This window comes from Myotis yumanensis, unplaced genomic scaffold (genome assembly GCF_028538775.1).
Source record: "Myotis yumanensis isolate MYYU_CA2020_CCGP unplaced genomic scaffold, mMyoYum1.0.hap1 SCAF_6, whole genome shotgun sequence".
Taxonomy (NCBI): domain Eukaryota; kingdom Metazoa; phylum Chordata; class Mammalia; order Chiroptera; family Vespertilionidae; genus Myotis; species Myotis yumanensis.
The window spans coordinates 96302973-96326812 of record NW_027223757.1 but is presented as its reverse complement, the minus strand read 5'-3'; the positions used below and the strand labels follow the sequence as shown (position 1 = coordinate 96326812).

Here is a 23840-nt window from a genome sequence, read left to right as displayed (position 1 = left end):
TGAGGCCTGGGTGCCCGGATGCCTGGTCTGGGGTGGGAGCCCCTGGTGTTTCCGCTCTCTCAATGCCCATTCTGTGTGGGTTCCTGATTCTCTGTGGGTTCTTTCCTGCCGAGGACAATTCTCTTCCTGTCCCAGGCTGAGATTGGGGGGCTGAGCACAGGGCCTCAGTGGTCTGTGCCCCAGCTTCATGGAAGGAATGTCCTTGCCACCCCCAGGCCAGCCCAGGGGGCTCAGGGTCAGGGTAAGCATTTCTTGAGCCCCTTTCCAACCTTTGTAGACCAGAGCTGGTGAGGGGCCGGACAATGAGCCTCCTCTTCCTTGAAAGGAGGAATTTTGACAGAGACAATAGGGCCCTGTCTACTCTGGCAGAGGGGGCGGTGGCTGACTCAACTGTGCCCCCTCCCAGGCCCTGACAAATGTCATCAAGAAATGGGGTCCGTTTTCCCCTAGTGCCCTGGGTTGCCCCCTGCCCCTCTGTGATGACTTCCCTTCTTTCTTTCCTCAACTGATCTTGCCTCTTCTCCCATGACCTGACCCCACTTTGTTCTCTGCCAGCTCTTTCCCTGCCCCCCAGTTCTCCCCCAGTCTGTGTTGGGTTTAAGGGGGAGGCTAGGGCCAAGGGTACTGGTAGTTATATAGCAAGTAGCCTCTGCTGATTTGGGGGGTCCATTAAGAAGGGGCCTCAGAAAGTTGGGAAGATACTTTTAGGGGGCCCTTTGCCAGGGTGGGGAAAGTGGTGGGACTTGGACCCCACTGAACACACCAAGCTGGAGCTCTGGGGGGGCTGTGGGAGGGGGCAGGAATGGGAGGGCTCTGTGGCCAGCCCCTCCTCTCAGCAGCCAGCCTGCCCACCAGTCGAGCTGCTGCTGCTGAGGCTGGTGGGCCTGACTGTCCCAGAGAGAGGGAAAGGCAGGTGGGCATGGGATGTCAATGGGGAAAGTGGGGGTCACTTGGAGCCTTAGCGTGTGAGTTGGGGGTGCTGTCTGGGTGAGGGTGTATGTGATGGCATGGCATGGGGGTGTGAGGGTGGTAGGAATGTGTTTAGGGTGTGGAGTTTGTGTGTGAGGAGGGAGGGGTGTAGTGGTGAATACCTAAGGTTTTGAAGGTAGGAAGATTAAGGTGGAAGTGGGCATGTTAGAGCTCAGAGGGTCATGAAGGGCAGGTAAGTGTGTGTGTAGAGGGGAGGGAGAGGGTGTCGGGTGGGAGCCTGGTGCCGAAGGAAGGGTGCTGTTAGGTAAACATGCCCCCGTGTCCGACCCGGTGACTGGTGCAAGTGTGAGCAAATGAATGTGCTGTCGCCCTCAGAGGGCACCGCAGGCTGCCTGGGAGCGGCGGGACCGGCATCCTGAACCTCTCCTTCCTGCAGGCGGCAGTCTGGGGTCAGGAACGTCATGGGGTCCCGGGCTGAGCTGTGCACCCTCCTAAGCGGCCTCTCACTCCTCCTCCTCCTGATGTCAGGCCACGGGTCCAAGGGTGGATCCCCCAGAGAGAGGTGACAACCAGGGGACAGGGGCAGGGTGGGATGTTCAGGAAACGTGGGTGGGGCCTCACAGGTGGCCAGCGAAGTCTGGAAAGGGGGGGAGGCCGCCACCTGAAGGGGGCTCCCAGGCCTGGCCGGCTCAGTGCCCCCCACCTTCTCCGCCCGGGCGCAGTCAGGGGGTCTGCTCCCAGCAGACGCTGCTGGTCCCGCTCCGTTACAACGAGTCCTACAGCCAACCCGTGTACAAGCCCTACCTGACCCTGTGCCCGGGCAGGCGCATCTGCAGCACCTACAGGTGAGGGATTGGGGGCTTGCGTCCCGGGGTCTTTCAAGAGGAACCCCAAGAACCCCGACCAGGACCATACGTCAGGGTCCGAGCCGGGCACTGTGCTCCAGGACCACATACCGCGTGGCGTGGCGGGAGGTGCGGCGGGAGGTGCGGCAGACGCACGCCGTGTGCTGCCAGGGATGGAAGAAGCGGCACCCGGGGGCGCTCACCTGTGAGGAAGGTGAGCTGGCTCTCCCCGGGCCTCGGGGAGGGGCGCCGGGCGGCTGGGAGCCCGCGGCCCGGTCCGAACGGCCCTCCGCGCCCGCAGCCATCTGCGCTAAGCCCTGCCTCCACGGAGGCGCCTGCCTGCGGCCGGACCGGTGCGAGTGCGCCCCCGGCTGGGGGGGGAAGCACTGCCACGTGGGTGAGTCGGATCGCCGCCCCCTCCGGCGCCGGGCCCCCCCGCCCCCCCTCGGCGCCCGCCCGCCCCCCTCAGCCCTCCTCTCCCCGTGACCAGACGTGGATGAGTGCAGGGCCAGCGCCGCCCTCTGCTCGCACCGGTGCCTGAACACGGCCGGCAGCTTCACCTGCGGCTGCCCCCGCGGCCTGGTGCTGGGCCCGGACGGGCGCACCTGCCTGGAGGGGTCCCCGGAGCCCCCGACCGGCGCCAGCGTCCTCAGCGTGGCGGGTGAGCGGCGGGCGGGGTGGCGGGCGGCGGGGCGCGGGGCGCGGGCGGAGGTCACGCTCTCCTTGTCCCAGTTCGGGAAGCGGACCGGGAAGCGGACCGCGAAGAGCGCGCCCTGAGGCGAGAGATCCGGGAGTTGCGAGGGCGCCTCGAGCGGCTGGAGCAGGTGAGCCTGGGCCCTGGGGCCGAGCCGCGGGGCTGGGCGCGCCCCGCCCCCTCCACCCGCGGCGTCTCTTCCTTCGCAGTGGGCTGGGCAGGCCGGGGCCTGGGTCCGAGCGGTGCTGCCCGTGCCGCCCGAAGACCTGCGGCCGGAGCAGGTGGCAGAGCTGTGGGCCCGGGGCGACAGGATAGACTCTCTGAGCGACCAGGTGCTGCTGCTGGAGGAGCGGCTGGGCGCCTGTGAGTCCTCCCCCACCCCCCCACCTGCAGGCTCCCCAGCTCCCCGACAGCCCCCTTCACCCCCCCACCGGACCGGCGGCCTCGCTGGCTGGGGGAGCGCCAGTCTCCCAGGACTCACACCCGCTCCGCTGGGGCGGCCACAGACCCAGGTCTGCCTTCTCCTGCCATTGACCAGGCTCCTGTGAGGACAACAGCCTGAGCCCAGGCCCCAAGGGGCGGCCATGAGGACCTCTGCAGAGCCCTGCCCCGACTTCATACAGAAGCTGGACCCGCTAACCCTCTGGGACGCTCCCGCTGGGGAGCTGCAGCTAAGTCACCTGCCACTAAGGAGGACGAGGTCTCCGCACACTCCCTGGGGTGGGAACTGCTTCTGCAACTTAACCAAGGCAGCCAGTGTCCAGATCTCTCAATCTTTATTCTTGGTTCCTTGCTGTTATCCAGATATTAATAAAAACCAACCATGGAAAACTGAGTCCCACCCTCCTCCTCTGCTCCCAGCCCCTCCCTGTTGTAGGCACAGGTCTGGGATGGGAGGATGGGAGGCTAATGCCACAGGGAGGAAATGAAAACTGGCTCAAAGGGGGGAAACCTCCAAGGAAAGAGAAATAAATTAAAAGCCCTCCATCCCCTCCAGCCAGGGAGCCTGAGTGCAGCCCCTGCAGTGCACTTCCCATCTCTTCAGAATGTACCCCAGGGCTGAGGGGGTGGGTGGGGCCGCACGGGGGCAGGGGAAGCAGAAATGTGAAGACCAAACTGGCATCCAGGAGTTGCTCAGTCCTGGGCACCTGGGCCCGGCAGGAATGAGACCTCGGAGTGAGAAGAGTCCAGCCTCCCTGACGGAGGCTCCGGGGGAGGGAGGGTGGAGTTGCTGAGGAGTGTTCCCAGGAGGAGCCTGGGAGGTGTTCCAGGCACCAGCTTCCAGGCACAGCATGAGGAGTCCTCCTGGCAAACGGATGAGCCCGCTGAATCCACGGGCGTGGAGGTGGGGGGAATTGTTCCACAGAATGGATGAGTCCACTGGCCAATGTCGGGGGAGAGGGAGAGACCACGGGAAGGAGGTCCCCTGGGACAGGATGGAGTGCTCCCACCGAGTGGAGGCTGAGCACTGGAGATGAGGGGGAGGCGACCGTCCCACAGACTCATGGTGCAGGAGGCGGGGAGGGTCCGAGTGGAGACTGCACCGAGGCAAGAGAGTCCATGGGGGAGGCTGGGAAGGGGCAGACATTCACTTCAGAAGCTGAAGACTCCAAAGAGGAGGCTGAGTAGGGAGAGGGGGAACGAGGAAGAGGGCTTGGTCCTGCGTCAGAACCCACTGGCTGGCAGGTGTGTGGAGGGGAAGGTGGGGGGACTCAGAGCCGGGCCTCGCCGACTCCAGGCTTCTTCAGATAGTCGCCACCACCCCTGCCATCAGTGGAGATTTCCCGGAAAATGGTGAGCATGGAATGCCGGACTCTGTCGGCCAGAGCTGGGACGTCATCTGGTGTCAGCCCTTCTGTGGGCACTGGGGGCAGCACCCGGACCTGACATCGCCCTGGGAGGGGGGAGCAGTCAGGGCCTGTCCACCCAGGCCTTTGCCCGTGTGGGGCCCAGTTTCTGAGCTCCTGCTACTCCTCTCCGAACCTCTTAGGGCTCTTCTCCCGACCCTGGACAACTGCCCCTCTGCCTGCCAAATGCCACCTGGTCCTTGAGGCCCTCCTGCATGAAGCCTTCCTTAAACCGCAGTCCAGACTCGCCACCCCCCCCCCCACCCCCCCGTGTGGGTTTAGCACGTCCAGCCAAAGGTTCCAGCTCCGCACACACAGGCCTGATCTTTCCTGCCCGACAGTAACGGCCTCTCATGGTGGTGCTTCATCACCTCCTGGCAGGTGACCCTGTGGACATTTCCCAGCTCTGACACTCACTGCCCTGCCCTATGGGGACGTCCCTCTAGCCTCTGCCATGACCTTTCTGGTCCCCACCCCCAGGGCTGCTCAGAGCCTCACCCGAAGTGAAGCGGCGCTCCTTTTTGCAGTAGAAGTCTTGATAGGAGGACATGACGATGGGGACAATGGGAACCTGGGGAAGGGAAAAGCCATCAGCCCTGGACTCCCTTCTGAGGCCCCGGTGGTGCTCCACCAGAGAGGAAGGGGGCGGGGCTTGGGCTCAGCAGCAGAGGGGAGGTGGCATCACCTGGGCCTGCACTGCCAGGTGGAAGGCGCCGCGTTTGAAGGGCAGCATGGAGCCATTGTGGTTTCTTGTGCCCTCAGGAAAAACCCAGACCCGCACCTGCCGAAGAAGACACATGCGTGGAGGGTCGCAGAACGGTTGTGTCCCCTTGACCCTGCCTAGCCGTTTCTTTACAACTGTTCTACTCCATACGCACCACCCCCTCGTCCCCGGGGTGACTCACGTCCTGGGAGAGCAGGGTCTGGGCGACCTCAGACATGACACTGATGGCATCCCCAGTGCGCTTCCGGTCGATGAAGATGACTCCGGCCAGCCAGCAGGCCAGCCCGGCAGAGCCAGCCCAAAGCAGCTCCCGCTTGGCGATGGGCACACATCGTCCGGGCAGTACCTCCATCATCCCTGGGGCAGGTAAGGGTGGGGTGAGCATCCGGGCGGAGGTGGCCCACTTCACCCAGGTCATCCCTATGCTACTAAGGCCTGGGTATAAAGGAAGAGGGAGACTGGGGGGCAGGGCCAGGAAGACCCAAGTGGAGGGAAGGGTGACTAAAGGCGTACCACCCTGCTGATGAGGGAAAGACAGTCATGACCCAGCTGAGGGGCAGGTGAGCACCTCCGGGAGAAGATTCTGGGGAAGGTTCCAAGAGGAAGGGCATGGCCGGGGAGGTGTGTTCTAGGAGGGTCTCACCAAGCAGGTCGAGGGAGCTCTGGTGGTTGGAGACCACGACGTAGGGCTGTGAGGGAGGGAAGTGGTGAGCCCCTCGGACCTCCACGCGGATCCCGTACAGGTACTTGATGTGGAGCAGCATCAGACGCAAGATCCTATGGGGTGTTACGGCAGGCGGTTCCAGGGGGATCCACTGACGCCAGCCTGCATGCCTCAGCTCCCCTCTTTCCTGCATCTTTGCAATCCTCCCCCTTCCCGTCCCTGGACTCTTTCAGTCTCTCCTACACACCCATGTCCTCCCCAAACACTGCTCCGACCCTTAGGTTCCCTCAGCACCCAGCACCCCTTGGCCCTCACTTCATGTTCTCGACATTGCGTCCTCGCACGGCACACACGGGGATGGCGAGCACAGCCAGGAAGAGGATCCAGCCATTGTAGAAGGCCATCTTGAAGAAGTACTTGGCACTGGGGCTGAAGAACCACAGGGCGGGCAGCAGGAAGAGCAGCAGCAGGAAGAGCAGCAGCAGCACCGTCCATGCCCCTGGCCACAGGTCCATTCTGGTCACCTGCAGGGATTGGGGCGAGGGACAGTGGGCCTGATTCCTAGAGGGGGGGCGGGGCGGGTGAGGTGCAGAAGGCAGGAGACAAGATGGGGCCAGGGCTCCCATCGAAACCCATTCAGGAAGCCTCTAGCTGGGGCAAGGGAGCTTGGGACTGGCCTCCCGCCCCTCTCTCTGAAGGCCCAGTTATCTTCAGATGCACAAGAGACATGAGGCATGTGCTTCCGCAAGAAGCAGATGTGTGATGATAAAAGGACAATAAAAGGAGAGCTAACACTAGTAGCTGGTGAGGGTCTACACCTGCGCTGTCCATCCAGCAGCCACCAGCCACATATGGCCACTGAGCACGTGCACTGTGCCTAGTCCAGACTGAGACGCCCGGAAATGTAAAATGCACATCAGATCTCAAAAAACTTCGAATGAAAAACAATGTAAAATATTCCATTAATAACCTTTTATATTGATTACATTTTGCAATTACAAACTTTTGTGTTCAATAGAATATATTGAAATTAATTTCACCGTGTTACTTTTTACCTTTCTCAATGTAGCTACCAAAAACTTAAAAATTACAGCCCTGGCTGGGTGCTCAGTGGTTAGAGCATCAGCCTGTGGACCAAAGGGTCATGAGTTTGATTCCCGGTCAGGGGCACATGCCTTGATTGCAGGCTTGAACCCTGGTTGGAGCATGTGCAGGAGGCAACCAATCGATGTGTCTCTCTCACATTGATGTTTCTCTCTCTCTCCTCCCTGCCTTCTCCTTCCCCTCCACTCTCTCTAAAAAAATAAATGGAAAAATATCCTCAGTGAGGATTAAAAAAGAAAAATTAAAGATTACATATGTGGCATGCATTATATTTGTGTTAGACAGGGCTGGTTTATATATACTATACACTATATTAAACCACACAATTTACATTTTATAGGAAACAGGCCTAGAAAAGTTAAGTAACTTATCTGAGGTAATATATGGCACCTAAGGTGCACTTCCCAGCCTCAACCTAAGCAGCCTCGTGCCCCTAACCCCTCAGCTCCACTGCCATCTGTGTGCATATCACAGAGGTGCACACACAGCAGATACAGCGAGAGTCACCAAACACCCACAGACATTCTCAAGGGCTGGCTGACAAGAATAAAGGCTCTGTCACGCAGGCAAACAGACACACAAGACGACCGGCACACACACACACAAATTTATAATCCTACCCAGTGACAGAGGAAGGACTGGAAATGCATACCTAGAATATTCCTCTCCACCCACACAGCCTCCCATTCCAGATAAAGCCATGGACGCACCAGGAGTAACTACACCCATCAATCCTACCTCCACAGACAGACAAATGAATCCCGTCACTCCTTCCCTCCCTTCCTGCAAGCAGTCTGGCCAGGCATGTACAGAGGTAAGGTCTCACCAAGTGAAAAAAGAGGGCAGAGTAAAAGGGACATCACGCCACCATCCCTAGAAGAGGAAGTCGGACATCCCTGGAAGAGGAAGTCGGACGGGCGCCCGGAACTTGCCTTCTAGGCTCTTCCTTCTTCCTCCACTCTGCCGTCCCACTGCTGGGGGCAGGGTCCTGTTGGGGTCCAAACCCCGCAGGTCCAGGGGTCCCCAAAGGTGTGGACGGAGTTGGCGAAGAAGGAATGACACGGAGATAGCCTTCAGTTGATCAGCAGCCTAGTCAAGACCTCTAGCCAGGATCTCCAGCGAAGGTTCTGGTCGGGATCTGATCAGGATCTGATCTTTATTGTCTTGTTACATCTGTATTTATACCAGTCGATTTCAATCCTGTCAATTTCTATTGCAAAGGTTAGGGCGTTTCTTATCTCCATTCCAGGGAGTAAAGATTATGTACATTAACTACCTGCCTGGCACTTAGTTAAGGGGTTGTATCCCCTCCCTAACCTCAGGGAAAAATCCCCACCTGGGGAAACAACCTTTCTCGAAGAGGTGACCTTGGTTAAAACACATGGCGCTAAGGAGAGCAAACATATTAAGAACAATATGCTATATATGCCAGGTCCCTTGAAACATATGCTGTGCAGATGTTTCTTTCCTGCAGCGACTGTGTCAAGCAGCAAGGATGGACCGGCTCCTGGCAGGGTCCCAATTCACAAAAACAGTGTTCAGGTAAATACTATCAAGGCCAATGACAGGAAGGGCTGTGCTCAAAGGCAAGCCCACTGCCAAGAGCGAAGGTAACAGGCCAGCTCTGAAGGGCAGGCTTCCGAGCCACCCGTCCCACCGCCCCGGCAGGTTTGGAGCAGCGTTTCTCATCCGTCCTTTTGCAACAGGCTCCTAACTCTTCCTCTTCAATCCCTCTTCCTCATGGCAACCAGAGATTCTTCTGTAACACAAATCTGGGCTTTTTCCTGTCTTGCCTAAAGGCCCTTCTTGACAAGTTGACTTCTGCTTACTTCTTCGACCACACACCCACAAATGCCTTTTATCCAAACTGATTTACTTCAGTTCCTCAGACACACCAGGACCTTTCCGGCTTCTGTGCCTTGTACATGCCGTTCCTTTTGGCTGGAACGCCCTTCCACCCCTTCACCCGCCTCACGCAGCTCAGTGTCACATTTTGGAGGTCTTTCTGAAGCCTAGGCCTGACTTTTTATTACACTTTGATCTTAATCACTGGTTCTCAAAGTGTGGAAATGCAACTTCTTGGCCTTCACCCCGTATCTCCTGGATCAGAAATGCTGGGTGTTGGGCCCATTAGTCTGTGTTTTAACAGGCCTTCCAGGTGAGTTTGAGAACCACTGATCTTGACACCACTGTGTCTAACTGCTCACTGGTATTTCTGTTTCCCTCTCTAGTGTATAAGCAGCTTGAGGACAGGGACTGTCTTATCTCCAATGCCCAGGACAGAAGGAACAGAGAAGGCACTCATAAACATTTGCCGAGCACACCGTTAGGCTGCACACACACCCACACAACCGTAATAATGACAGATGCCCGGCCTGAGCGCGAGGAAGCTAGCTACCCTCTTGAGGATATCAGCGACGACAAGACGTCACCGACAAAGCAGTGAACGCACCGAGCCTAACCGTAACCTACTCTGAGCATACACATGTGATGCACGGTCACAATGAAAGCACAGTAGCAACAATCAGGATGGCACATACCATCACACACACGAGACACATACAGAATGGGGATTCACAGGCTGCTGTCATCAAACACATGCCAACAGTGCAGAGCGCGGACAGGTAATGTGCACAGCAGGGCTGACCCAGGGCAGACACTGAGCTCCAAGGACCGACGCACACAGCCACTGGAGAGGTCATGTTCGGGAAGAGACACAGGTAAGGCACCTGGGCCTGGTTCTCTGGGGAGGTGGAGGCCCAGGTACCCGCTCTCGTATGTATTAGTAATATAAGTGATCCTCTCTGGAGCAGAAACGTCCAAGGATTTATAAACACAATAGAGTGCCAAATGGGTTAATGAGCACTCGACTCCCAAAACACAATGCCCATAAAATTAAGAAATAATGAACAGTATGTGTAACCATAAGCACGCTGGACATGTCAGTCACATCAGCGTATCTCGTGAAGGAGCACGCATATGTGTAGGGTGAACCCTGACTGGGAAAATATACTCAGCGAAGAGGCCAACCGAATCATGAAAAGAGCGTATGCTCATCCGGGAAGCCATGGACCCGGCACATGAAGACCGCTGCATGTGATGGGAACAAGGACGGAACACAGGAGCCCCCCAGAACAAGGTATCATCTCTACATGCAAAAGTTTATGTGCACGAAACAGGAAGCCAATAATAGATGCATATGGATATGAAAACTCACACACCTGAGCATGGCGGGACTAGATGGGAGACATGGACGGAAGATGAGAATGGGCAATTCTGATGGGAAATAACATTTCTTCACAGCCCGTGGGCAGCATAGGGCAACCTAGCTGCACACAAGCCATTATGTGCAAGGTACACAGATTCGACACAGAAAACAGCCGAGTGTCAGGAGGGCGAGCAGCGCGGAGGCCGCGGGAAACAAGAGGCCCTGTGCCTAGATGGAGGCCGAGCGGCGGGGCGTTCCTGGGAAGCGCATCCTGCCGTGAGCAGCCTCCTCCCGGCCCGGCCTCCCAGGATCAGGTGGGGCCAAAGGGCACGGAGAGGAGCCGGGGATGGGAAGGGGCAGGAATCCCCGCCCAGGAGTCCCCTCCACCCTTCCCCGCAGCTCGCGGGGTCTCCGTTCTCCCTCCAGTCTCCATCCTTCCTCCCCCGCAGGTCCCCTCTCCTTCCCCAGAACCCTCTCCCCAGCCCGCCCCCCAGCCCCGCACCCTCCCCTCCTCCTCCCACCCGTTCCTGCCCCACCTCAGCGGGGAGGAGAGCCTGGGGGGCTGGCCCCCTCCCCGGCCAGGCTGCGGCAGCGGTGGTGGCGGGTGGCTGTGTCTCTGCCTCGTTCGGGGTGTCGGTGCCAAGGGGGCGACAGGGCTTGGGGGTCTCCTAGCCCCGGCCGATGGAGGGGAGGTGCGAGTGGGAGGCAGGGCCCATGGCGGTAGGAACGCAGGGGGTTGTCCCCGGCTCCCTCCCACCCTTCCTGCCGTCTCGGAGGGCTGGGCTGCCGCTGCCGCTGCCCCCCGCCCCCCGCGCCCGCTGGCTTCCGGGGCTGGTCAGGAAGCGGGGGGCGGTGATGGGCGGCCCGGCCCGCCAATCGCCTCCCCAGCCCCCGGGCGGCTCCTCTCGCTCGCCGGCTCGGGGCTGGGCCGGGCCGGGCCGGGCGGGGCGCTGCCTGCAGCATCCCTTCCCTCAGTCCCCTCGGCACCGGCTGCCGGTCCTCCTCCCGCTCCCACAGCTCTCTTCCACCCTTTCTCGGCTGCTTCCTTCCTCTCAGCTCCCTTGTCTGCAGCTTATTCCCTCCAACTCCTAAGACCCCTCTTCCTGTCCCCCGTCCAGTTCCCACTGAGCTGGCGCCCACCAGATGCCAAGCACCCAGCCCCTCCCCCGGCCCTCCGGGCTCCACCTCGCCCTCCGGCCCGCAGTCCGGTCCCCCTTCGTCCCTCGCTCCCCCGGCGCCGCCTCCCCTCCCCCCACCTCGCCCCCTGCCCGGCCTCGCAGGCTCCTCAGCCTCCGCACCTTCCCTAGTGCCTCCCTGTCGGCCTCCTCGCCGCCCCGACACCCTCCGCAGCACAGAACCGGGCGCGCCTATTCCTAAAGCGGACACTGGGGCTGCTTTTTCGGGGGCGGGGGGGGATGCTGATCTCCCCGGGACAGGCACGCCTCCCGAGTTGTGAAGCCGTGTACCTAGCGCGGTCCCCGCCCGTGTTCCCCACAATCTCTTTACCAGGATCCTTCTATCCCTGCTTCTTCCTTGGCCTCCACCTCTTCTTTCCGGCAACCTTTCCCTAACCCGCTACCGAACTCTTGAACCGCCACCTCCCCGCCATTTATCAGATGCCCGCCCGCCCCGCCCCACCTTCGAGAGCGTTCACACGCCCGAGGACGATGTCCGGGCTTTGGCACCCGGTGTTCCCTACGGCTGCTCCTCGGCCGCAGGGGGTCACTGACTGCGGAACAAAGGCGCGCTCGCGCGAGGGGCCCCCGCTCGGAAGCCGCGTGCCCGGCCCCGGGGGTCCAGCCCGGGAAGACCCCAGCTCCCGGGGCATCGCACTCGGAGGAAGGGGCGGGCCTACGGTCGCCTTAAGGAGGGGTGGAGCTGGGCATGTTCGCTGCGGGGGTTTAAGAGGGAGTCGAGGTCAACTCTGTTCTACCGCTCACTTTAAACGGGTCTGGCTTAGTTCGGTTCTGCCCCGTAAGCACCTGCAGGGCGGGCTGCGTCCAGCCGCGGGGGGCGGTTAACACCAGCGCCGCAGATCGAGGTTCGCACCATCCCGGCGTCGGGCTAAGGCCAGTTCCCCATCCTTCACCAAGAGGGAGGGGCGGCCCCAAGTTTTGCTCCCTACGTCACCGAAGGAGGCCGGAGCCATTTTGAACCCTGCGACCCTAGTTTTGCCCTTTTTCCCCCAGCTCTTCGCCGTCTCTTCCGATCTCGGCCAATTAGGAGCTCAGGAAACGGGCCAATCGGGCGAGAGATGCCACAACCCGAGGACTCGGAGGAGGCTGAGCCGAATCCTTTGAACCCGAACCCAGCCAATTGTAGAGCAGTCACCATGACGACGAGCTAGAGGTGCAGGGTGGGCCCAGAGGAAGCTCAGCGCTCACGGGATTGGTCCACCCCTTCCCGCCGCCTGCTGCGCACGCGCACTGCCTAACCACCAGTCTGTCGAGTCCAGCCAGTCAATTGCTTTTGAGTCATACGCTCCAAAGCCCAATAGGAATCCGGACCTTCTGTGAAAGAGGAAGTAAAGGAAAGCAAGGGCAGTCCCGAACCAATTGCTTCTGGCCTTGGGATATGACTGGCAGCTGCCCAGACGAATAAAGCTTCCCTGGCCCGGCGACGGGCGAATGACAGAGCACGCCCGCGACGGCGACGGCGACTGCGAGAGCCAATAGTCATAGTGCAAGGGCAGGGCCACGCAAACCTCTTCCTCCCCCGCCTCTGGACCAATCCTTTATGGTGCATCCTGTGTGATTGGCAGGCGCTCAGACCAATCGTGATTAAAAAACCTTGAAGCCTCCCCAACGATCGTGAGCGGGAGGCGGTTTCTTGTTTGTTGGGGCTTGTATTTGTGTGTTTGCGGGCACTTCGGGGTTCGTGGGGGCGACACCGAACGGGCCATGGCAGCAGCGGAGGAGGAGCATGGGGGCCCCGAAGGGCCAAACTGCGAGCGGGGCGGGGCGGGCGCGACCTTCGAATGTAACATCTGTCTGGAGACGGCTCGGGAGGCTGTGATCAGTATGTGTGGCCACCTGTACTGGTGAGAGCCGGGAAGCGGGCGAGAGGAGTGGGGCTCACCACCGTGTGCGGGAGGCTGGGGGCGGGGGGTCACGCATCATACGGGTAATCGGAGGGCACAGCCCCATGGGTGAGCCCGGTCCTTCCGGGTGTGTGAGGGTGGGAGGGTCCGGAGGCACAGGAGTTGGGAGCTGGAGCGATGGTGTGTTTCGGAGAAACGGGGGGAGGGTGGACGGCGCCCATCTGTATAGGGGCGACCCGAGCCACCTTACCCTAGGTGAGAGAGGGGTCCTAGCCACGCAGGCGGGGACGCATTAGACCCAGCGGACAGGGGAGGCATTAGCTGAGTGGGGGGAGCTGGGGAATGTGGGACCACATTCGGGGGAGCTCTGTCAGGGGCGGGGTGCCCGGGGGACAAGGGCACCTGGAGGGACGGCCGTAAGAGGTGGAAGGATTATGGCAATCGGGGCTTGATGTGCCTGGAGGAGAGGAAAAGGAGTGGGGCGGGTGGTGCTAGTTAGGAGGTTAGGTTTGGGAGTGATGGATGTGGGACTGAAGGAGGAGACCTGGGAAGGGGTGGTTGGAAATAATTGAAAGTTAAGTCAAAAGGAGACGGGAGGGATGAGCGTGTGTGTGTGTGTGTGTTGGGGGGGAGGGTTAAGCGTTTTGAGGGTGGATGGAACTTTGTGTTGGGAGATTAGAAAAGCAGGAAGGCCAGGTTGGCTGGCATGGTGGAGGCGGCAGACAATATGAAAAGACACAGCTGGTGGTACCTGGGAATTGGGCGTTGGGGGGACCCTGAGGTCGGGTCTGTGTCTCCCTTTCCTGTAGCTAGTTTGACCTTTTTTTTCCCCCCATCCAGTTGGCCCTGTCTTCATCAGGTGCGTACTCGGAAGAGATGAAGAGGGAGTTGGGGAGGTCTGAGGAGCTGGAGGACCTGCTGTATACTGGCAACCACTTCATTTTTCCCCCCAGTGGCTGGAGACACGGCCAGAGCGGCAAGAGTGCCCAGTGTGTAAAGCTGGCATCAGCAGAGAAAAGGTTGTCCCCCTCTATGGGCGAGGGAGCCAGAAGCCCCAGGACCCCAGGTGAGAGAGAGGAGGTGCTGAGGGAAGGGGGAGCCTTCCTCCCTGGGAGGGGGTATGGAAGTGGAGACATTTCCTGGTGATGGCCCTCTCTTCTTCCTCAGATTGAAAACTCCACCCCGCCCGCAGGGCCAGCGACCAGCTCCCGAGAGCAGAGGGGTGAGTCTGGTCTGATGGTGTCCGTCCTTGCTAAGGCCTCGCGCAGCCCACCCTGACGTTCTCTGCCTCCGTAGGGCTTCCAGCCATTCGGCGATACCGGGGCCTTTCACTTCTCATTCGGTGTGGGTGCTTTTCCCTTTGGATTTTTCACCACTGTCTTCAATGCCCACGAGCCATTCCGCCGGGGTGCAGGTAAGAGCCATCCCTCAGCCCCTGCCAGGGAGCCCCCCCCCCCGCCCCCCGAATCGCCTCAAGCCCCTCCTGGCCCCAGAGTGGATGCTTCTGCCACAGCTTTCCTTTCTCCTCCAGGTGTGGATCTGGGACAGGGTCACCCGGCCTCCAGCTGGCAGGACTCCCTCTTCCTGTTTCTCGCCATTTTCTTCTTTTTCTGGCTGCTCAGTATTTGAGCCATGTCTCCTTTCTGCCCACCTCCAGCCAGAAGAGAATCAGTATTGGGGGGTCCCTGCTGACCCTTCCTCACTCCTGGGCCCTCCCCCCAGCCCCTCCACTTCTGCTGGCCACTCTCCCGGCGGGTGTGGGAGGCGTGCATCTGCGCACAGGGCCACAGGACGCATCCTCTGAGGGCGCTCGCATGCACTCGCACTCACTCCGCAGCAGCGCCTCCCAGCGCTGGGAGAGGAGGGGGCTGAAGAGAAGGTCTGTTTCTCTTTCCTCATCCTGTGCGTTCCCCCCATTTCTTGATTTGATTTTGAAAGGTGGGCAAGGCTCCCTCTGACTCTCCCTGACTTCTCCCTTGATTTAATTTAATTTTCTCTCCCCAGTACTCCCTTGATTTAATTTAATTTTCTCTCCCCAGTACCTACTGTGGGTTCTGACTAAATGCTCCCTTCTTCTCACTGACTCTTTTATCACAAACTCAATAAACAAGTTGAGATGTATTGATGGGAACTCTGCCCACCTTTGGCCTTCCTCCCCTTCCTCCCCTTCTGGAACATCCCCCACTTTGAGTGGGTGTTGGTGTGGTGTGGGGACGTCCTCAGGGCTGTAGGGAGTGAGGGTGTCACACACACACACACACACACACACACACACACACAAGAGCAAAGGGAGAAGGTTATGTCAGGTGTTTATTCATTGCTATTTGTGGGAGGTTGTGAAAGGGAGTTAGGTGAGGTGAGCAGAGGTTATACAAGGGAGAAATGGTCTGGGGCCAAAACAGGGTAGGGAAAAGAAAAGGGAGCCAAGGGATGGGGTGGCCAGGGGCTCCTCAAGGCCCTCCTGCACTGCTCTCGGCTGCATCCGGCTCCTGGGACTGATGGAGCTCTGCCCGCTCCTCCTCCTCCTCCTGGTTTTCTGGGGCCTTCCTGGGGAGGAGGCGTGGGGAGCGCTCTGCACGTGGCCCTGCACTTCCCCCACCCCTCTCCTGGCTGCCTGGAAGCACAAGACCAGGTGTCCAGCTTCCTCCACTCACCTCTCCTCTCCTTGGCGGCGGCGCCTTTGCCACACGATGGCCCCAATGAGCAGGGCGGCTGCCCCCAGGCCTCCCAGGATCCCCAGGGCCAGGGCTATAGTTCCCAGCCCAGGCCCTCCCACGGAGCCTGTAGGGAAAGGGGAGGTTGAGGGCCCAGCCCCACCCTCCTTTCTTGTTGATGGTCCCCCCACTCACATTGGGGTGTGTCTGCTCCTCTGACCTGCTCCAGCCCCTCACCTGCAGTTGGCCCCTCCTCGCCTGTTTCTGGAAACAAAGTCAGAGCAAGTCAGAAAGGAAGGCGTCAGGCTGGGAAGGCTCCGGGAGTGTTTCCTTTTTTTAGCTCAGAGTTGGGAAGGGACAGGCTGGGCTGCTCTCTTGGTAGGGTTTGGGGGCGTAGCAGAGGCCTGGGTGTGGGTGCACTGAGGGTGGAGTGTGGTGGCTCTTGGGGACAGTGCCAGAATGGGGTAGGTAACTGGAGCCTGCACAGGCCCCTGGGGTGTGGGTGGGGAGAGGTCTCACCGATGATGCTGATGCTGACAGCGCGGCTCTCCTGGGGCCCATGGCTGGGGTGGGTGGCCACACAGCTGTAGGTTCCTTGATCCTGAGGCCCTACCTCAGGGAGGAGCAGCACTGGGCTGGGGGGAAGGGGCAGGGGGGTGCCCTGGATGGGGGAGGGGGGCAGGAGGCTATTACAACCCAAGTCCATACATCTCCGAGCCTATCTCGGTCCACATCCTCAGATACCCTGTCTTCTTCCCCAGCTCCTTGCCAGCCTCTGCACGCGCTCCGTGCCCTCCCGGTTGCCAGTTACGTCTCTGCCTCCCAGCCCCTCCCCAGGTCACTCACGTCCTTGACCCAGTGGATTTGAGGAGGGGGCTGGGAGGAGGCTTCACAGGTCAGGGTCACGGTACCACCAGGAGCCACTGCTCCGCCTTCCGGCTCCACCACCAGTCGGACCTCTGGAGGCACAGGCTCCGGGGCTGGGGAGGCACGAGGCTGAGAGTTACTCCGCTGTGCAGCCCGGTGGCCATACTGTCAGAAGGTACTCACCCACCTCTGGGCTCGCCCTGGACACTGAGCTGGATGGGTGCTGTGTGCAGGGCTCTGCGCCGGGGACGGCCGGGGCTGAAGCTACAGGAGAAGGCGGGGTGGGGCGCTCCCCCCTGCGCTGGGGTCACCGTCAGCTCTGACTGGAGTGTGAAAAGCCCTGTCTCAGGGTGTCTCCTGGTCTCTTCCTTCACAGACACGCCTAAGGTGGAGGGAGAGGCAGGTGTCCCAGGGCGTGTGAGGGAGGGATCAGGAAAAGGCAGCTGGGAGGGGAAGCTTGGGACTCACCTTTGCCATCAGGTATCAGGGGCTTCCCGTCTAAGTGCCAGCTAAGAGTCCCTGCAGGGTAGCCCCCCTCAGACACACATGTCCCCACCTGGGGAAAGAGTGACCTCATCAGCTTTGAAAGTAAGAGACGCCACGCACACGTCCCCGGCTACCCGTCCCATTCTCAGGACCACTCTGCTCCCCTTTCTTCCACTACCTTATTGGGGACACCAGCCTTGAGTTCCGAGGCGGGATCGACAATTTCTGGCTTCCCAGGGATCTCTGAGGAGGGAAAACTCCAATCAAAAGCTGGGGCTTTGAAGACTCTCCCACCACCAGGGCCAGCCAAGGAGTCGAGGGCTGGGGGTGAAGGCTCTTCCTTAAACGAGGGGTGGGCCTTGGGGAAGGCCCTGGAGCCCTTACGGTAGACTCGGACTTGGTAGTTGGACTTGATCTCCTTTCCTTTCCGGCTCATGGCCCGGCAGCGGAAAGTCCCCTCATCCGGGATCCCCACAGCCGGCAGGAGGAGGGAGCCATTGGGGAGGACTCGAGCCACGCTATCCCAGGGGCTCCCCTGGGGAGACAGGACCTTCCAGGCTTCTGTCCTGCCTGTGTGCTGGGGACAGAGGAGAGGCCCGAGTCACGCACGCCCTTTGGGAAAGGATCCTGAGGCTGGAGCTGTGGAGGCTGTGCCCGGAGCCCCACTTACCAGTTTCCATTCCAGCTGCTGGGGTGGTTTCCTGGGAGCACCCTTACAGTTGAGCACCAGCGGCTTCCCGATCGGGGCTGTGACGTTCTGACAGCCTGCCACTGTCCCTGGGAGAGGGCAGCAAGGTGGAGGGGCTGGAGGGAGGCGGGCTGGTGAGACTGGCACAGGGTGGGCAAGGGAACTGGAGGAGCGTGAGGGTCCAGGGAAGACCTGGGAGGGGCCGAGTGCCTTCCACAGGTGGGGGCAGTGGCTCACCCCACAGACCGAGGACCAGCACCCAGGCTCCAGCCGTTGCCCCTGCCGCCATCCTGCCTCCTGTCCAGGCTCCTGGCTGTCTGCCTCTTGCTACTGTGGCCACTGCCCTAGGTGGGGCTTGTACCCTCTCCCCTGCCCCCATCTCCCGGTCCTGTCCTGGCACAGGGAATGCTAGGAATTCATGACTCTCGGATAAGAGTCCTTCAGATACTAGAAACAGTGATCACCCCACCCCTGGCACTGCCACACTTGTGGGGGTGGGGAGTGCATCTTCTAGGGCCTCTCAGGCCCTCGGACCCCCAACCTGACCATCAGTCTGCCGAGGGCTACCTGGTGGGCCACCGGAGCCCATCTTCGGACACAAGGTTGCCAGGCCAAAGGGTTCAGGCCAGGCTGTCTCCCATGGCAGAGGCCCGGCTGAAACATGGGGCCTGGGTGGTGAGGGCAAGGCGGGTAGACTCAGGGAAAATCCTTTTGGGCTTTTATGAAGAGAAAAGTATTTTCGTCCTGGGGTTTTTGATTTTGAAAATAATTCTCAACTAAACCCAGGGGAAAAATTTCTTTATTTAAAACTGCTTTTTTTTTTTTATTTCCTGTGAAACTATAAGTTTACAAGTGAGGAGAGAACTGCCCAAACCCGTGCCGGTGCCTCCCGCCCCCGCCAGCAGTCCCAACCTGCCCACAGTCCTGCTGGGTCTCTGACGGGAGGGCTTCCACGGTGACGACAGTCTGTGAAATCCTGGCGATGTTGGAGGGGTTCAGGGCCACATATGGGGCAGCAGTGACTTGACTTCCCTCTGTACCTGGCTTTTTGCAGCCTCTGTCCTCTCCCTACCCTCATGATTTTGGACTGAGAACAAAGATACCTCATTTCTGGGGAAACTGAGGGAGATACATACACACAAGCACCCCAACCCATTCTTATTTCACAATAACCCTTCCCCCTTCTCCCCTCCAACCTGCAGAGTTAAAAAAAAAAAAAGACATGTCACAGGGGAAGGTGGCACTGCCTCCAAGGGGTGAGAGAGGAGGGAGAACAGGCCACCAAGCAAGCGCCCAGCTGCCTCCCCACCGCGGGCAGCAGGAGCTGCCTCCGCGGCAGAGAACTCCCGGGGTTTTAAAGCAGAGGAGGGGACCTAAGTGATCTGGGGGACGGGCCTGGCGCCCTGCTAATGTACTTCTGTGGACAGGAGCCAGCCGGGCCTCTGCACCGGTTCTGCTGGCACCCCTTTCACTATCACCCCTAATATGGGAAAGCCAGTAATTAAGATAAAAAGAAATCAACATATAAAAACATCTACTTCCCCAAACTCAATTAAAAATGAAGAACCAACAACAACAAAACACCCCCAAAATACAGATGGATCCCAGGGATTTTTTCTTCCCTAAAAAAGAAGGTTCAAACCCCAAACCCAGTTAACAATTCCCAATTCCCTAAAGTAGCAGAAACTCCCTCCGAGGTAGATATCTGAGTCAGACACTCTCGTTCACCGAGCAATTCTATTGGTTTAAGATGAGCTGCATATGAGGTAATAAAGCCGTCTGGAGGGGGAGGGGTGGAGGCCTGGGGCGTGGCCAGGTCATCTGTCCAGAAGTTGTGTCCCCATTTTTGGCATCTCTGGTAGGTAGGGCAAGGCTGGCGTCTCCACAGATCCCAGAGCAGATAAGGGGTGGGGGAGGGAGAATGGGTGAACCCAGAGAGAGAGAGAGAGAAACAGAATAGTCATATATGTGTCCATGAGAGAGAGAAACAGAATAGTCGTGTATGTATCTATGAGTGAGAGTGAGAGAGAGAGAGAGAGAGAGAGAGAGAGAGAGAGAGAGAGAGAGAGAGGATCTGAAAGATAGGATTCTGGGTGTGTTTCTGTGTAAGAAATGGGGAGAAAAGGCTTGAAAAGAAGGGAAAAAAGGGGAGACAGACCCCACCTTCCCCTTAGGGGACCCCCTTCTCCGTTCCATGTAGTCAGCAACCCCAGCACTGAGTCGGCTGGGGTAGGGCGACCCCATTTGCCCTTCTCCATCTTGTGCTTCTCCTGTGTCTGGGGCTTGTCCTCTGGATGCCTTTGTCCTCTCGTCAAGAGTCACCTCTGAGCCCCCACCCTGTGGCCTGAGGGGTGAGATCAGTTGGAAGTGTCGGAATGAACGCTCCCTGGCCCCTCTGTTGGGGATGTCACTGAGGACGGGGTCACAGCCTCCTGCCAGCCGCCGTTCGCCTGGAAAGAAGACAGTTGGGGTGAGGCTCTGAACCTAGTGGGGGCAGTGCTGCCGGGAAGGCACTGGTGCTGGGGAGGTGGGGGGCTGCAGGGGTCCGCTCACCCTCATTTCCCGGGGGCTGTACATCTGGCCTCCCCCGAGGCTATCTCCGTAGCCCCCGGGGCCCATGGAGTGTCGGAGTGACTCCACCTACGGCACAAAGGCAGGCATGACAGACAGTGAGACGCCTCAGAAGGAACCACTGGCGTGCTGAAGGGGGAACCGAGTGTGGGGAACCTGCTCGGAGAGGGGCATCTGACCTGGGAGGCAGGGTACGAGTCTCCGTTGAGCCCGGGCATCCCCAGAAACATGTCTCCGGATCCTGAGAGGTTGAAAGAGCCGCCAGAGCCTTGCGGGAGCAGAGAAGGAATTAGGGACGAAAAGTCTGTGTGGCAGACAGACACACCACCGTTTCCCAAAAGCCCTCGGAACTAGCCCTGTGGGGGGTGCCGCTGTGCGCACACTCCACACGGCAACAGCAGCATCAAGGGCCAGCTCCCAGCCTCCCGGCCACTGGCTGGAAGAGAGGCAAGACGTAACTCGGCTGGAGTGGCCTGTGTCCCTGACATCCCCACCCCATCTCAGCTTGGTCTCTGTTACCCCCAGAAGCCGCCCCCCTATGATCCTGCCTAGATAGGAAGTGGGAACAAAAGCAGGAAGTGTGCAAAGCAGCCAGCCAGGCTGGCCGAGGGCTCCACCTGCGGAGGAAGGGGGTGTCGGGGAGCTGGTTCGGCTGTGGCCCCCCTGGGTGACAGACACGGCGGTCTTGACGGCATAGATGTTTGCCTCCTCTTGAAACTTCCCGATGTTTTTCTTATAGCGAATCCGCTTGTTGCCAAACCAGTTGGAGACCTGGGGGGTGTTGGGCAGAAAGGAGGGTCAGCTGGAGACCTTTCCCTCCGTATGACCCTCAGTCCACAGGGCCGGCGCTTCCTGCTGAAACTCCTCCGGGTACCTGAGAGACGGTGATGCCACACTTCTTGGCGAGCTCCTCCTTAGCCTCCTCACTGGGATACGGGTTACTCAGGTGGGAATAGAAATACTCATTTAGGACCTCGGTGGCCTGTTTGCTGAAGTTGCGGCGTTTCCGTCTACAGAGAAGGGAGAAGGGCGGTGAGGACTGCCGGGCCAGCAGGGTCTCTATGCTGCAGGCTCCTGGGGCTTGGGGGACGGGAAGGAGCCCGGGGCGGGCAGCCTGGGCCCCACCTGGCGTCCAGGAACCGGGAGCGCAGGATCATGACGGCCTCGCAGGTGCTCTGCTTGAGCTGCATCTGGATGGCGCTGAACTTGCGGTGGATGATGCTCACCATGCGCTCCATCTCCTTGGGTGCCACGGGCCGCGTGCGGCTCTGCTCCCTCAGCAGGTTCATGACGTGGGTCGTGAACTCGTTGCATGCCTGCGGGGGGGCCGGTGGGCTGTGAGGAGCCCTTTGGCCTTGGGGTCCCCCCTAAGGAAGCCCCGCCACCCACTCCAGCCTCCTTGCCTCACCTGCTCATACTTCTCCAGCTCCGAGTGGTAGATGTGGCGGATCTGGGCGAGCTTGCTGCGATAGTCCGAGTGTTCGATGGAGTTGTCAGGGGACACGCCGCCCCCGGAAGCTGCTGCGGCTGCAGCTGCCGCCGCCGAGCCCCCCCCTTTCTCAGGCCCAGCCACACCTTCTGCCAGAAGCATGTTGTCCAAGCGCATAAGCTGGGGGTCCACGGGCTCCTCCTCCTGGGAGCTTCGGATGCTGAGGCCTAGCGCGGGCGAGTGGACTTAGGGACCCGGGGACCCCCACACCCAGTCCTCTGCCCTCCTGAGACCTGAGTTTCTTTGGTTCCCTCCCCAGTACCCCCTGGACACCTCTCTGACCCCCACTCTCCGCAGGGCTCCACGCTGTCTAACTCTTGGCCTGAGCGTCTGGGGAACGGATCCCTGCGTACCGGTCTTCTCCTTGATCTCACACAGGACGCTAAAGAGCGCTGGCTTCATCCGGTGGCAGTTCAGGGCGTGTTTCCTTGGGGGAACAAGAGAGAAAAGTTTAGCTACAGGAACGTGCAGGGGGACCATGAGGTGAGAGGGAGCCTGGGAACAAGGAGGCGGGTAGAAAGGGGCTGGGGGTGGAAAGGGGTGGGGTTCATGGGGCGAGATCAGCTCCCACAATGGGGACGTGGGGAAGCTGCTTGGCACCTGCCACCCAGGGAAGGTAGGGGCAGCAGGCTGAAGGCCCCATGGGCAGCTGGGGGCTGTGGGAGACGGTCTAGAAGGGTGCAGAGGGGGAGTTTGGGGGTAACTGCAGATACGAAGGTGACTAGGTCGATTTCAGAAAAAGAGATGGAGACTGGGGAGAAGAGTCAGAGTTTGAGGTGCCAGAGAGGGGTTAGGGGTGCCGAGCTAAAGTGGAGGGATCGGCAGAGATGTGTGTGGAGGGTCCTGGGCTGAGCAGGGGTGGAGGGGGCTGAGGACACAGGGGGGCTGGGCCCTGGCCCAGAGGAGAGGCAGGAACTCTGGGGAGGGGTGTGGAGGCCCCCAGGTCTGCAGGGGAGGGGGCACTGAGTGGAGCGTCAGGGGAGGAGCCAGAGGGGGCTCTGGAGAGGGAAGGGTGGGTCAGGGGGTTAGGAGAGGGGGTGAGGCCACCTGGGGTTCCCCTCCTTAAGGTTTCAGGGCCTGGGGGTGAAGAAAGGTGTGAGAGGAGTCACTTATCTGGGGGTTCCGGGAGCAGGGAGGAGAGAGCTGTGGGATCCTGGAGTTGGGGGGTTCGGAGACCGAGCTGTGAATGGGCTTCTGCCGGTCTGTGGGGTGGGGGGCGGGGGCACTCACTTGGCCTGGGCCTCGTCCAGGCTCTGGTCCGTGATGGTCATTATCTGCTGCAGAATGTCCCCGATGTCCTGCTTCCCGCGGCCTCCCGGGACCCCCCCGCCACCCCCTCCGGGGTCTCCGCCACCGGGAGGCTCGCCAGGGCCCCCAGGCTCCGCACCCACCAGCCCCAGGCCCCCCCGGCCCCCGCCTGGAGGGGGCGGCCCCAGCAGCCGCTCGTCCATAGTGGGGGGGGCCCAGAGGCCCCCTCCCCGTCCCGCCCCTCCCCCGCCGGGTTACTTCCCCCCAAACTCGCCGGGGCCGCTGCTCCCTCCGCCCCGACCCCCGCCCGTCTCCCCGTCTCCTGGCTCCCCCGGGGGTTCACCCCGGCTCTGAAGGGAGACCTGGGGTACCGGCTGGGCCCCCCACAGGAGACCCCGGCCCCCGGCGGCGGAGAAAATGGAGCCGGAGAGAGAGGAGGCCCAGGCGGGGGTGTGTGTGAGCGAGAGGGAGGAGGGAGGAGGGCGAGGGAGCGGGGGGAGGGGAGGGAGCGGGAGGGCGGGGCGCGGGAGGAGCCGGGGGCGGAGACGCGGACGGCTCGGCGGGGAGGAGGGGAGGGAGGCGGGAGGAGGGGAGGAGGGAAGGGGGGAGGGAGGCGGGGGAGGGGGGGGAGAGCGGGAGGAGGGGACGCGGGTGCGGGGCCGGTCCGGGGCGTGGACTCTGGCCCCGGGTGCCGGGGTCCACCGACAGCCCCGTTCATATTTCTGGTGCTAATGGCTCCCCTCCCTGTTCTACTTAATTAACGCCCGGAGGGGCGGGGTAA

At 60.5% G+C, this 23840-nt stretch overlaps 5 protein-coding genes across 10 annotated transcripts; 2 read left to right on the top strand and 3 right to left on the bottom strand.

Annotated features, from left to right (window-relative positions):
* The first annotated feature begins 41 nt into the window (after positions 1-41).
* Positions 42-3300, top strand: EGFL8 (EGF like domain multiple 8). Its single transcript, XM_070418858.1, has 9 exons — positions 42-241; positions 1367-1492; positions 1653-1775; positions 1877-1989; positions 2077-2172; positions 2266-2436; positions 2508-2599; positions 2679-2832; positions 3008-3300. Exons 2-9 carry the CDS (start codon positions 1392-1394, stop codon positions 3055-3057), a joined length of 900 nt encoding a protein of 299 aa, XP_070274959.1. The 5' UTR covers positions 42-241; positions 1367-1391; the 3' UTR covers positions 3058-3300.
* AGPAT1 (1-acylglycerol-3-phosphate O-acyltransferase 1) lies at positions 3229-12021 on the bottom strand. 6 transcript variants are annotated; one of them, XM_070418862.1, is made up of 7 exons: positions 11957-12021; positions 6020-6228; positions 5684-5817; positions 5222-5397; positions 5002-5097; positions 4815-4887; positions 3229-4363 (listed from the first exon to the last, which is right to left on the bottom strand). In XM_070418862.1, the coding sequence occupies exons 2-7, from the start codon at positions 6217-6219 to the stop codon at positions 4182-4184; spliced, it is 861 nt and encodes a 286-aa protein (XP_070274963.1). In that variant the 5' UTR covers positions 6220-6228; positions 11957-12021; the 3' UTR covers positions 3229-4181. The 6 variants fall into 6 exon arrangements, with proteins under 6 accessions (XP_070274963.1, XP_070274965.1, XP_070274964.1 ...); XM_070418864.1 differs by having other exon boundaries at positions 11999-12016; XM_070418863.1 differs by lacking the exon at positions 11957-12021 and adding an exon at positions 11655-11804.
* Positions 12022-12832: 811 nt separating this feature from the next.
* Positions 12833-15177, top strand: RNF5 (ring finger protein 5). Its single transcript, XM_070419457.1, has 6 exons — positions 12833-13056; positions 13897-13915; positions 14010-14122; positions 14224-14278; positions 14353-14470; positions 14588-15177. Exons 1-6 carry the CDS (start codon positions 12917-12919, stop codon positions 14683-14685), a joined length of 543 nt encoding a protein of 180 aa, XP_070275558.1. The 5' UTR covers positions 12833-12916; the 3' UTR covers positions 14686-15177.
* Positions 15178-15348: 171 nt separating this feature from the next.
* On the bottom strand, positions 15349-18129 carry AGER (advanced glycosylation end-product specific receptor). Its single transcript, XM_070418852.1, has 11 exons — positions 17989-18129; positions 17734-17840; positions 17448-17640; positions 17242-17306; positions 17046-17133; positions 16765-16959; positions 16557-16690; positions 16230-16371; positions 15948-15974; positions 15711-15837; positions 15349-15603 (listed from the first exon to the last, which is right to left on the bottom strand). The coding sequence occupies exons 1-11, from the start codon at positions 18038-18040 to the stop codon at positions 15507-15509; spliced, it is 1227 nt and encodes a 408-aa protein (XP_070274953.1). The 5' UTR covers positions 18041-18129; the 3' UTR covers positions 15349-15506.
* Positions 18130-18532: 403 nt separating this feature from the next.
* PBX2 (PBX homeobox 2) lies at positions 18533-23290 on the bottom strand. Its single transcript, XM_070418853.1, has 9 exons — positions 23042-23290; positions 22165-22238; positions 21731-21978; positions 21448-21638; positions 21197-21332; positions 20940-21093; positions 20502-20590; positions 20305-20391; positions 18533-20201 (listed from the first exon to the last, which is right to left on the bottom strand). The coding sequence occupies exons 1-9, from the start codon at positions 23260-23262 to the stop codon at positions 20109-20111; spliced, it is 1293 nt and encodes a 430-aa protein (XP_070274954.1). The 5' UTR covers positions 23263-23290; the 3' UTR covers positions 18533-20108.
* Between the last annotated feature and the right edge of the window lie 550 nt (positions 23291-23840).